Here is a 14,361-nt window from a genome sequence, read left to right as displayed (position 1 = left end):
CCATGGAAGCAGACAAGTTCTTTCATACCCTGAACAGTATCAGTGAACTTGGCAGAGAAATAATAGATAACATACTTATGGTATTTTTAAATAAACATTCTCATTTCAGTGCATTTCAGCATAAAATTTGGTACCTATTAATGTATCGCCTGTTCAATAATTGCTCACCAATCTCTATCATTTAAACATTCCCTAGAATATTCAAAACTGCCCCAAATAGATGCATATCTGGAGAGGTACATACGTCTGTGCATATACACATATATAAAAATAAATATAAAATATGTATAGAAATAAGTCTCCTTTGAAGTAAAGACAGAAGTCTACATCCTAAAAGACAGGAAAAGAAAAATTCATTTGATCTACAATGAAGATTCATTCAGCAGGGAAGATGCAGGCACCGAACTGACACCAAAGACAGTTTCTACCTATTCCTTTACCATTGTCTTCAGAGAAAACGTACAGAAGAAAATTTAAGACTTACCATAAGAAAAGTATTTTGCCACCTTCACTAAGTATGATGCCCTTAGTTACTCTAACACATCTCCCACAAAGCATATTGTCATATTATAGATGACCAAAATATTTTGTGCCCAAAATATTTTGTATCCATAATACTTCAGATTTTGTATACAAATACTTAGGATTTAATTTTCAGTTCTTTTTGTTGAAATTCTGGGTCAAATAAAAATATACTGATCCATGTTGAGTAAAGATTTTTTGTTTTGAGGAGCACTAAGATGCAACTCCAGAAAACATATTTCATATTTCTGCATAAGTTAACTGATGCACAACCTTAAACGCCCCCTGAAATCTTACAACTGCATGATACTTGTATTTTTTATATTATCTCACATGAAGATATGGATTTAAACATACACTTTCCTGTTTCCCTTTTCATATTTTATTCTTTTTGTCCTTTCTTTAGCTACCAAAAATATAATATTTGCACAGGAACAGGTTATCTTCTGACAAGGCAGCACTATTGTATCCACTTTTTGACTCATCAACTTTAGATTTAGTAGAGAAATAACATGAAATAACAAGTTTATGATCTTCAGGGAAAGAATATTCCCTGAGCAATGACACTGGTACTTGAGAAAAAAAGGAAAAGGGCCCTCGGGCCACACTGATGAAATACAATCAGTGCTTGCATTTCCACTTTCCTTCCCTGCAGTGTGCTGTGCATTTATGTACACAATCTGTGTTAGAAAACTATGATATTCTATCTATCATACTTTTGTTAATAATTAATAATTATAAATCAATATTTTTTCAGTATCTGTTTTCCACATCTGTCTTTTGATTTTTATCCTTACTGGATTATTATTTGCTCTTTTCCAGGCTTTTGTAAGTGTTGGTACTGTTCCTATTTCCAGTTTCTCTAGGTTCATTCCTGCAAGTACGGTCAACTTGCATTTCATTCTTCTTGAGATTACTAATGAATATGTCAAACAAGAACTGCTTTTCTACTATACTCATATACTACTGCTAGTTAAATACTTCTCACTACTTCAAATGTTATCTTTTGTTAATTCAAATTTTTACATTTTGACCCATTTTCACTCCACATGACAATGTCTGGGTTGAATGACAGTATTTTAAAATGGCTGTTTTTAGCAGTAATGTGTGTGCATCCCCAAGCTGTCAGGTGATACCAATGTTTCAGAGTGTGTCTTCAGAAAAGTTGGGAAAACAACATACTCCATCCATTTTCTTTATTATCTGTTTTCAGCTACAGTAATAGCTGGGTTGGGCTTTTAAATACAGAAAGAGATGGCAAGAACTGCATGTCTTAGCTGGAATGCCAGCACATCTCTGCAAACCAGACACAGCAGGTCTGCTAGAGCCATTCCACACATACAAAAATCCAGGAAAACGCAACCAGCCAAGTATCTTTATTCATGACAAGACTTCTGTTCATGATAACAAGAGTTTTACTGACATTATGTGCTCATCCTTGTAAATAAAATCTTGCTCTCTTAGCCTCAGCAGAAAAACAGATAGAAAATAGATAAAACATGATGGAAAAAGTACTTCCCTCAAGAAAAAGAATGAGAAATAGGAAGCACCACGTGAACAAATTTGGTTTTTCCATTTATAATCTATTTAAGATTCCTTGATAGCTTTTGAACCACTTCTAATTCCTAATGCATTTTAAAGTCCAATATAAAATTGCAATAATTCAAGTGACCTCAATTCACCTTGTTATAATAGAAACTTCTAGAAATAACATGATGAAAAACATACTATGCATAGGCCCAGTAACACTGCAATATTAGAAATACAGATTTATAGCCTTGACTTTCAAACAGTTACTTAATTCTACATTTCTGATTCTATCTTATACGACATTTGCAATCCAAGCATATGCCAATCTATGCTACCAAAAATTACTACAGATTTCCATTAATTCTGATGATAGACTAAAATTGGAATTATTATTAGAAGAAGATGTCTGACAGTTGTATTGAACACCCGCATGTAAATGAACAGAAAAAGTATTTTTCCTACCTTATAATCATCTTCATAGTCATTATATCCACAAGTGCTTAAGATGTCAGGAAAAATATCTGACCATCCCTTACTTGTACAATTTTTGCTAATATTTCCTGCAAAGCAAAATTTGAGAGTTTAAATCAGAAAGATTCAAAAGTTTCCTCATCAATGAACCTTTAAACAACCGAACTTTGTCATTCTCTGTTCACATGCTGTACTTCCCAGTCCTCCTGTTAAAGCAATCCAGCCATTTCCTTCACCATGCTCTTCATTCATATTACTTTGGCTTTTACTCTTGCTCTGAGTTGCCTTTGCACTAAAGAAAGAAGAAAAGTAATTGCAAGCTGTGATGAGAGGCTTTTGCTTTGGTATAACAGCTATTTATGTTACATCTGCAAAAGCCTGAAATATTTTACTGCTTTATGTAAAGTATTCCAGAAGGAGTCCTTCAGCTCACTCTATAAAGAAGATAATTCATTGGTAAAGTAATTTGATAGAAAAGTAATTTAAGTGAGAGTTGTTCTAACCTCCTGTTTAAGCTTTTCTGAGAAGGTAATATCAAACGATCTACTGTAGAGTTATAAAAGTTATTAGATATTATGATGATGACTTACTGATTCAGGAAATGTTGGTAAAGTTGGTAATGAACTTTGAAGGCCAAATTATGTGGTAGGTTAAATAACAAGGAAATAAAGGTGCATGCTGAATCTGACTTTTTGAACCAATCACTGAAAAAAATGTAGTCCAAGGAATGCACAGGTGATGTGCAAGTGTGGTTGGAAAGGAATTTTGAACATCTATTAATTTCAGAAAGGATTTTTCAACTAGAACTGGGAGAAGAAGTTGACTCTCTTCCCAGATGAAGTCACACAGATGAGATGAGGGCAACCCATGATTCTACTCCTTAATCTAATTTATGTGAACTTATGTTCATACAATGTGGGACAGCTTCAATAGGCGAAAACTGAAGAGTCTGATGTTAGGATAAAGAACAGTAATTACAATTATTCTAACTTAATCTTGCAATTTTTATTAATAAGCAACTTCCCCTCATCTTTCTTACAGCAATTTTTATATCCACAATACTTGAAATGTATAATAACATACTGCTTTGATTTGGAGTTTACCACTGGCCTTTGACTTTGACTGGCCTGCTTTTCACCATACAAGAACAAATGTATCTATCACAGATCAGCTTTGCCCACAAATAACCAAAAGTGTTTATATATACTCCAAACTAAAGCTTTTGTGATTTTATCTTGCCGATTGGTTACTGGAATTTCTTCTTTGTATAAAGTCTTCAGTGTAAAGTTGTAAATACGCTACAAATGGCTGACCAACCAAATCTTTGTAGCTTACAGCAAGGCCTTGACCTCAAACCACAGTGTTTCTGCAAACAACAGGAACACTTCTGCCATTTGGCATAGACATAGCATTTTTTATAGAAAATGTAACCTATTTATACACTGTGAAGAGTCTTCTCTTTAAAAGTACATCAAGGTTCTCTGACTCTGGAGAGCAGAGCAAAGTGTTAACAGAACCACAAACTATGTCAAAGCCAGTTTTACAAGAAAAAGACTCTATGTACTCAAGATGCTGAAATATTTTGGACTGTAAGTACTGTAAGACCTTCTAACTTAAAGACAGTTAAGGAATGTTCTATGGAAGACACTGTTTATTTCTACACCATCATTCCATGCACTTAAATATTTCAGATGGCAACCTCATTTAAAACCTTTAACTTGACACATACATTGAATAAAAAATTCACAGAATAACTTTCTGATACTTATATACTTACATTGTCATATACAATAAATGAAAAACATTATAGAATAATATGATCACTTTTACAGTAAAAAGTAACAATATAAAGTTACTAATATTCAATAGAGAAATAATTATGTGGTACACTTAAACTATAACCTTGACCATCAGTTCTCGAAAAGTTGTAAAGATGAGAAGACAACTTCTTTTTTAAAATCACAATTTCAAGTAAGAAATAATTTAAAGAATTGTCAGTATTTAAAATCCTACTTATGATTTGGAATAGTTCAATTAAAAAGAAGGACAAAAAAAAAACATACGTCTCACAAATGTGGCTAAATAAAAATAGTTATATTTCTCATTTAAAAATATTTTCATAATTTCCTGTCACAATAATCAAATTAATTTGAAATGTTCTGTGTATGAATTAAATAAATTATATGTTTCTGAGCACAATCGAATTATAAAGGTGCCGAGATACCCAGTTAGATCTTAATTGAATCAACCATGCAGTATGTTTTTCTGTCTTCCTTCTCTAAATTATAGAAAGACAAGATTTAAAAAATTCTCTTAATTGAACAAAATCCCAACCTGTTGGTTTCACAAGCAAGAAATAAACAAGTAGCTATTAAAAAGCTGCATATGGGAAACTAGAAAAGGGAAGTGATCTTTCAGTCTTGGCAATGCCATGCCCAAGTGAGATGGAGTTGTAATGCATTGTGAAGTTTTCAAGCTTAAATATTTCTTGTAGTTGTTTGATAGGAAAGTTTAAAAGTTATTTTAATATACGATATTAGCAGTTGTTGAATATCAAACATCCACACTCCAGAGAGAGAATGTATGCTCTAGCTTTTGGCAAATAGACATAATTGGTGTGTTTTAAATCAGATTTTGAAATTTATTAGTTTGGCTTGTCCGTGACAAGACTGTAATATCTTTGTTTGAGTCATTTGAATATTTTTATAGATTTCACAAGATTTAGTGAAGATTACTCATACTTTCCCCTTTATAAACTGTTTAGACTATCCATGATAAACTAATCAAGATTCACCAGCTCCAGGAATGAAAACCTTTGCTCATCTGTATATTGTTTTAGTTATCTATTTTTTACTGGAACAAGATTTAATCAACAGTTTTGAGAATAAAGGTATTTTAGTCATACCCCAAGTTAGCCTCTATTATAAAAGTAATATTATTATAAAGCTCTCCACAGAGACCTCAAAAGCAGAATTGAAACACTCTGATAAATTTTGCATCTTTCACCAGCTCTCCATGACAAAGGTTTCCCACCTGAGCAAGGGGGATAAGATTTTTCATGCTGCATTTCATTCTGAGATACATATGTGAAATGCTATGTGTACATCTTCTATTTTTAAAACCCCACTAACAAGACAAAGTGCAAAATGATATATTGACAAGATGGTGCAGAAGATGGTAGACTTAAAACAGCTAAATGCTTCAGCAGTCTGAGACACCAGTGAGCTCTTTCCAAGTTCCTATAAAAAGCAGAGTAAAAGCTTTTATAATAACTACCTTAAATTGAAATAGTGATAATGTTTAGGTATTATGTGTTAATTTTGGCTCATTATTCTCATGAAGGCAAGGCAGAGCTCCCCTCCTGAGTACAGAAGGAACAATATACATGTGACCTTCTGGCAACTGTTAAAGATGTCAGTCAGGCTCAGCTGCCTTAATAATTACCATAAATTGGTCAAAAAGAGCAAGCAATGTCTTCAACCTAGATGAGTGTCACTATATCAGCATATATATTTAGTATTTGACTCAAATAATACTATATGGACCATAAAGACAATGATTTGGTCTTTTCATTATGTATCATGAACAGCTCTGTTAAGAATCTATTAAGAATTTTAACTATTTTAAAGGAAAATAAAAACCATACTACAGAAAAAAACAGCATATTATGTTATGAAATACAAAAGAGAAGCCAGCAAAAATACACATTAAAATGAAATACCTGGTTTACCAGAAAAAAGGCTAAATACTTTTGGACAAGGGACAGTGACAGTCTCTCCAATCTTTGCAGGACGCCAACAGGTGATGTTGTCCCAAACTCCAACACATCCTGAAACAAAACCAGCAGTAACAGACTTGAAAGCTCAGTCTGGTCCAAATCATTCTACTGTATTTACCCTATAAAAACATGGTGGGAGCTTTGGAACCAGCTTATTTTTAGGTCAGTTAATACGTTGTTTGCAAAATGCCTCCTTAAAACTATGTCATTTTGACAAGAAAATATAAAATAAGAAAATATTTTTAAAAGTAAAAGTAGTTCATTGGACTCAGCGTCACAAATACAATGAGAGCACATCATGACCATAGAATTTTTTGGAACAGCGGGCATAGACTAATAAAATCATGTATCCTAAACTGAATAACAGAGATTTGAAAAAATAATGTTTCTGTATATTTATTTCAGGAAAGGAGAGGTCATAAAATGTTATAGGCATTTTTTATAGTAGTACTAGTAACAACATGTTACTAGTACATAATAACTATTTGTTTCAGTCTTGTCCATGCGATGTCTCTATAAATGTGGCTCCAAAGCAGTGTCTTGTGAATGAGCATAAATCTTCCTGTAGTTTGGTACAGGCACTCGGATCAAGCACTCTCTATTTGTTTAAAGGTGAATGCATAATGCAGGCCTTCTAAGAGAAGTGAAGAGTTACGAAGGTTTCTGAGTATAAGCCTTATGAAGCTTTATGAGTACGAAGGAGTAAGGAAACGTTACTCATACTATCTCAGTTCAAGTTCTCTCTCAAAAAAAACCAAAAAAACAAACAAAAATATGTGCAAACTTCTGACTCCTAGCATTTTGTAATAAATGCTAAAGGGAGAAACAAAACTTTTAACCTACCAGTATCACCTCCATAAGATTATTAGAAAGTATAAGGGATAGGTGTTTCCTTCAGTAGAGAACATGAAACTTGGATTAGGAACTACTTACATCCATGTATAACACTATTCTTCGGAATAGTTATAGTATTAGCAATTCACTATTCATTTACTCTGTGCTAGCGAGGTCATGCCCAAATCAAGCCACCTGAGTTAAATGAAGCTGGAAAATGAACGTTCTAAAGTTCTGTATCTATATTAAACCAACTTAGCGCGATGAAACTTGGACAACCTGTGTTGACGTAAAGTATCTAGCATCCTACTTTCAAAGTTTAAATTACTTTCAAAGTACATGTAAAACAGGAACCCAAGAGTGTGTCACAGAACCGGCAGTTGGATTCATCCTGGGGGTATGTCCCAGCTGCACCTCGGGCATGATATTCCTGTGGGCCTGGCTTTCCTTTGGAAGACATCTAAGCATGACAGTCAGGAGGAAGCCTCCATACTGTACCAAGAATAGAGGCTGGAGATTAAAAAAGAAGATGAGAGGAGGGTTATGGGCTAAATTCAGCATTTGGACACCAGTTCCGTAGAGTCATCTTTACAAAGTTTCCCAAGGAACTGCTATTCTCCAGAGGAGTCACTAGTTCATGGGGACCGGGTCTTTCTTCACTCCCCTTTGGATTATACAGCTCTAAATGCAGCATCTGTTCTATATTCAGAAAGATGATGCCAGAAATATGGGATTACTAATGGAAACACTTCACAAAATTTATTTGTGTGCATAGATAATATATAATGCTTTATTCTCCACTGCCTTGTAAGTTGTATCAACCTCCGAAGAGGGATGCAACAAATGTATTACTGTTCGTTACCTCATACGCTCACCCATTCTCGCTTCAATGCCTTTCCCAGTCAAGCACCAAAAATCTCCAAAGAGATCTGGAGATTCCAAATCTCCAATCTATCCCAACCTCTCTGGGCAACCTGCACACACACAACTTCCCGCATGAAGAATTTTGTCACATATCTCATTAGGACTCCCTTACAGCAGGTTGTTTACACTGCTTCTTGTTGTGGGTTTTTTTGGTTGCTGTTGGTTTTGTTTTGTTTTGGGTTTGGGTTTTTGTTTGTTTGTTTGTTTCCCTTTTTTTTTTCTTTTCTCTTTTTCTGTTCACATCTGAGAAGAGTTTGGCTTCAGCCTCTCTGTAAGCCCATTAGGTAAATGAAGAGAGAAATCAGATCACTCTTCTCCAAGCTGGAGAAACCCAGCTTTCAGTCAATCATTATACGTTACATATTGCAGTGCCATCTCGTGCTCTCTGCTCAGTCTGTGAATGGCTTTCCTGTACACAGGAGCCCCAAACTGGACACAGTATTCTGCTGAGATGCAGTCTCACAAGAGCCAAAGTGAGACAGAGAACTGCTTCTCTTGATCAGCCAGTTTGCTCATGTAGCACACTATATGGCTAAAACTCACCTCTGTAAAGGCGCACTGCTGACTCATGTTTAAATAATGTATTTCTAAAGTAAAAACCTAAAATGGGTTCAAAGAATTTCATCCTAAAAATCATTTATTTCTGCCCAGAAGAGCCTGAAGTTGTCAATTCAGTTGCAGAATTTAGACTGTAGGTACCTGTCTTTAATCAATCTCATCCTTATTTGCTTAAAACTCTGTGACTAACCTCAGCTTGTCACATCCTCCAGTTACCTGAAGAGGACTAATTCTTTTTTGTACCTTTAGTAACTCTGACTCCTAGACTAATATATAGTATTTCTTCTTTTAGCCTTACCTTAGGGTAAGGGAGATTTACTTATGATTAGGAACTGTGAGAGTGGGATTCTTTTTATCTGTATCCCACAGCTGGCTGAGAAGTTCCTGTTCCCACTGACAATTCACTCTTTCCAGGTTTCTGGTCCTTAACTCTTGAATGAGTGTTTTTAGCAAATGACTCAATGTAATACTCTTTGAAGTCCATAATAATTCCTTTTTTTCCTGATGATGAGCTAGACTTTGTCCTTTCTAGTGTATCTGTCCCTACAGTGGGTTCATACATTTCTTTAAGAATTAACTCGTATGAGTTGTATGTACATTCTCCTTTACCTGACTGCCTTCTGCTCCCTCCAGCACTTGTGGCTTTTCTTTTAGCATTAATAACGATATCTCTGAGGTGATGTTGACTTTGCCGTGCACATATAATTCAAGAGGTCTACATCTGAGCAAATCACCTTCATACCCTTTGAAGTCAATGGACCTTAAACAGGGTTAGGCGCTTCCTGAGTTGCAGGACTGGATTAAAATCAAGTCCTACATCTCCATGATGCAATATCAGGGCTTATGCAAAGTAAAAGAATATTTAATTCAGTCAATTCAGGTCATGCTTCTTCCCAATTGATTTTAAGCCAGAAGCGACATCAACAACGTGACATGCAAGAAAGACAAAGAAACTATTTTCTTCATCTGCCAGCAAGCTCAACTACAGTGACAAAATGCAACTCTTTTGGCTTTGATGGATGTGCTGCCTGAGCCAGCATAAACAAGCCCTGGAGTACACAAGAATAATTAACATCTTGTGCGACTTCAGACCTTTTTAGTTCATCCCGACTTCCACTAACAAGTGAGAGCTGAGATGAGTCATGAAAGTGTTCATGCACACCCATAAAAGCTGATGACTTTCACAAATTTTCCCTTTTGTTCAGTATACTTTCTGTAAAATCGTGGATTTGCTACTGTAATCTGCACACAATTCAGAGGCCTTTATAAATTTTTGCTACACAGCTTTATGGACTGGGTTAAGGTTTTGCTAAAGAGGCAGCTGAACAACATGGACTTCAGAGCTCCATTAGTACCGTTTCCACAAAAAAACTTTGAAACTCTTATTCAAGCTTCATTTATATGAAGTATACAAAAAAACAGAGGTCCAAGTCCTATTCGCAATGAACTTAATCAACGCAATTTGTATCAGAACTTGAAGCAACCTTGCCGGAAGGAAATCAGTATACAAGTTCTTTACATTTAAAGCATTACAAGTCACTAATGTTTTCTGAGGAATGTTTTTTTTACCTCAGTTTTTCCTCAGTATTTTGGGACTTTACAGGCATCTATGGCAAAGGAGAGAATAATACTTTTTCAGACTGCTTGAATCAAATAGATGAAATAACATAAAAGATGTACTTCTTACATCTAGACTATATTCAGATGCATCGGTGAAACTTGTGAGGCTGTCATCAGAATTTCAAGAAGAACAATAAGCCTCAATTTATGTGTATTTCCAGGCTTATTTATTATGGTACCAGAAAGCTGAGAAAACTGCTGAAAGGTCCTGGAGGCATTTATAGCCACTGAATTACTACCGTGTGCTTCTGAAAACTGGTCTAGGGCTGGATGTTGGAATGGTGATGCTACTGGCGCCCTGCTAGGGGCTGTTAGAAGTACAACTGTTAAACAACATGCACTTTTCTGGGCTTTCAGCTCACACATTTCTTCCTCCTCCTCCTGTTACTACAGATTTTTGACAACATTGCAGCCATATATCTTTTTATTCTCTTAGCAAAACACACCCTTATGCAGAGGTGGGATACAATTAACAAGTCCATTCTTACTGCATTTGAATCAATTTGCCTCTTCCATCCCAAAAACATATCTCTATTGTACAGCACGAGCTTGATTGTGCACAACTAAAGTTATCAATTAATTTCCCACTGATATTGGAAATTAAAGATGTGGCACAGCTGGAAACCTTGATGAGTTTCATAGACCTTCCAAGTAGATATTGCTCACTGTCCACCATAGTATCCTTTTATAACAACAATGGTGTATGCAATGTTGTCAGAGGGTGACAGAACATGATTCACTTCATTCTAAATCAAATGAAAACAGACCAGATTAATTGCTCCCAATAATTGCCTGTTTCTCCCCAATGACTATAGAGCAGCCTACAGTGCTATAAATACCTATACTGTTGAATAATGAAGGTGTGATAAGTGCTATGTTAAATGTGTCTCTTTCTGCACATAGAGTACCTAGCTTGATCAAGCTTGATATTCTTCTCTCTACTCACTGTCTGCTACTTCTGTCCAGCCATTCATGCATTCAGTGTTAGGATTTCTGGACTGTCATCCATCACCGCCACAATTCATAAAATCATTATGTACGCTCTTATTCTCTGGAAGTTTTACTGATGTCCTGCATATATAAATCTGTTTCCTACTATGTCCAAAGGATATTAATCAATTAAGATACAAAACATATTTATTTGTAGCTTTAATGAGGTTTTCAGTTTTGGTTTTAGTAACAACTCTATCAATAATTCTGTAGAAAATATCCCACATTTTAAATAAAACTTAAATTGCTCCAGTGTTTATTTTCATATCTGCAATTTTCTTTATAATATTTTTTAAATTATTCAAAGTATCTCAAATTATTTTAAAGTATATTTATATCCTTTTATATTCATCCATAGATTTAGTCTCTGTATCCAGCTTCAATAGATTCTCTCAAAGCCTTGAATGGTTTTGTCCTTTCACCCTGATATGTAGACACATAAAACCAGTCCAGCTCCTGATCCATCTTAGCTCCCCAGCTTTTTCTATGCATGTCTACTACTATTTACCTCCTTTTTTACCTATTAATAAAGCTAGCAAAGAAAAAAGAGAAAAACAAAACCAAAACACACACACAAAACCCCAAGAAAACAAACAAACCAAAACCAAAACAACAACAGCAAAACCACAATGTTCTTCATCTCTATTTCTGTGGTGTCTAGAAGAACTCCCCTTCACCCTACACATAACAATCTCTTGTCAGTCTCTTTGTATGCATAATTTATTTTTCTGGTGTGCCATTCACAGCATCCCCAAAGAAACAATCAATCTTCACAGAAAACCTTTGCACAATGACTGACTCAAAAGTGTGGCCATGGTGCCTCACTCCTCTATTGCTCTTCCCTCCTGCTCCTCCAGATGATATTGAAAATGCTATTCTTAGTCTCAATGAGATTACTGATTTTATTTTAATGTTTGGTCTTTGATGCTGGTGATGCATTTGCAGATACTCGATAATGAAAGGAAATGGTACAGAATATAAACTACATTTTCTCATTTTTTTCAGCTTACATTAGTATTGCCACTGCATTTCTCATCCTGCTATCTGAGATCCAGTCTTTGAACAACAAATTTGCTTACCCATGTTTGCTTCTCCATCTAGAAAAATGTGTCCCATTGAGTTTGCACTGGCAAGTTTTGTTTATATATCTATTTATGCATATATTAGCCACTAGGTGGCACTATGCATTTGGATTTTTAACATTGCCAATTAACAGAGAGGTTTAGCATTTTTTAAGCTGTCTAGGTATGCATGATACATGAAACAAAGAGAAAGTGCTTTGAAAATCAACCAGAAAGTTGTCAGCTAGTCCAGGGTTTATTTTTCAAGCAGGGAAACGTTTTGATTTTTGTACTTAACTTGACAAAGCAGAAGCAAACTCGCCTCTTATGGGCAGTGTTTTCTAGACTGTAGGTCTGAACAGCCCCGCATGCGACTTAGGCCGCATGAGAATTTATGAACATATATGGATGGATATTCTTTTTGTGTTTTCACACAATTAAGCAGAAAAGGAGGTGTGAGAGAAATAGTGAGCTAGCAAAGCACACAGCAGAACTGTTAAAGCGGTGATAAGAAGAAGACAGTAGCAAAAATACTCCTGCTACAAGCTGCTTTGCTGAAGTTATTTGCTGTCTGCTTTCGTCAGGGCCCTGCAAGCACTAATAGACCTTTAATGGCCCTGATCAGCCTCATGCCCCTGCCCAGGGTCCAGTCGAGCTCCAGCCTGGGCCTCCAGCAATGCTGTGGGTGCACCTGACTTCAGGTTCCTCACAGCAGGGCCTGGGTCTGTATCTGGGGGCCTGACCCACCATTATGACCCTGCCCAGCCACCTCAGAGCTGTGTCCCACCTTGTCCCCCTGCCCTGGGCCGGATCCTGGCCCCTTACCAGCCGTCCCGTGTCCCAACAGTCAAGAAGCAGCTCCAATATACCCGTGTTGAACTAAAGGGCTGTTGTGAAATTGTACAGAGCGCATACAGGCTCTGATCATTCAGAAATACTGAGGAAATGCGAATGTAAACTTTTAAAAATTACTGGTTAAAAAAAGCTACTCATACAGAGCAAGCTGAATTGTGGAATTCTACATTACGCATCAGATTTAACTAGTTAAACAGAATGATGAAACCAGTAGAGTTTATCTCATATTAACATAAAATGTTCACAGTTTATAGGTTTTCAAAAGCCAGTCCTATTACCAGGTATGGCAAAAGTACTGTTGCTGAGATTTCTAGGGGATTACTGAATTTTCACCAAATGAAACATTTCAGAAGAAATGCCTTATTTCCTTTCCGAAGAACAGTTTCCCATCAGAGAATCAGAAATCCATAAGCCAACTTTAGTTGTAAATGTAATTTACATATTTTAACGGTACTATAAGGAAATATGGAATTGCCAGCTAAAAACTTTGAAAAAAAAAAAACCTCTGAAAAAGAAAACACGTTTCGCTCCAATTTTTCTACCATGTAAATCCTGCTTTCCAATTGCTCAAAATGTTCTTTGGAGACAGCAGCATTTATTTTTGTATGACTGGACAGTACTTTAATCTTACCCTAAGAACACCATTTACTGCTATGCTGGAAAGATATTAATGGATGTATAGTCAAAGCCGTAAGAGGTACCTTCATCTTCGTGTTGCCCCAATTTAGGCATGCTGTACATTCTTCCAAAAATATTTTAAAATAGCAATCTCCTGTTCATATAAACCCCACCACAAAATATTAAAATCTCTGTAAAGTATTTGGACCATATATTTCTGTTCGTTTGGATTACATCTAACCCACATGTTATTTGTTGTATTAGCTGGAGCTTCTTTACTGTGTTGGTATTCAAGATTGCTTCCTCGTGGTATTTGAACTTTGGATGTCACGGAGAGCAGACTGCCATGGCCACAGCTGCCTTATCACGACTCAAGCGCAAAACTATCTGGAGCAGTATTTCTTCCAGAATCTTCTGAAAAACGCAATAAATTCACTCACGGCTATGCACTTTCCCTTTTCAGGGCTCCAAATGTCATTTATGAATGTCTACTGCTGAATTTCTAGTTAAGTTGGGGGGGCGGAGGGGATGTACTTCAGACTTTCAAAATTGTGGAATGTATCTGTGACCACAAGTTGCCTTTCTTCTTTCCAAAAAGGT

The 14,361-nt window shown here is 35.9% G+C and overlaps 1 protein-coding gene across 1 annotated transcript in view; it reads right to left on the bottom strand.

Moving 5' to 3' along the window:
- Positions 1–14,361, bottom strand: part of VIPR2 (vasoactive intestinal peptide receptor 2) — a 53,882-nt gene that overhangs the window by 30,899 nt on the left and 8,622 nt on the right. The window contains exons 3-4 of the mRNA XM_082045850.1: positions 6,245–6,352; positions 2,515–2,612 (exon numbers count right to left, since the gene is read on the bottom strand). Coding sequence (XP_081901976.1) covers positions 2,515–2,612; positions 6,245–6,352 — 206 coding nt within the window. The remainder of the gene's footprint in view (positions 1–2,514; positions 2,613–6,244; positions 6,353–14,361) is intronic.

The sequence above is a fragment of the Streptopelia decaocto genome (genome assembly GCF_964273445.1).
Source record: "Streptopelia decaocto genome assembly, chromosome: 2".
In the NCBI taxonomy this organism is placed as follows: Eukaryota; Metazoa; Chordata; class Aves; order Columbiformes; family Columbidae; genus Streptopelia; species Streptopelia decaocto.
The sequence above is the reverse complement of the archived record's forward strand: the minus strand, read 5'-3'. Positions and strand labels throughout refer to the sequence as shown.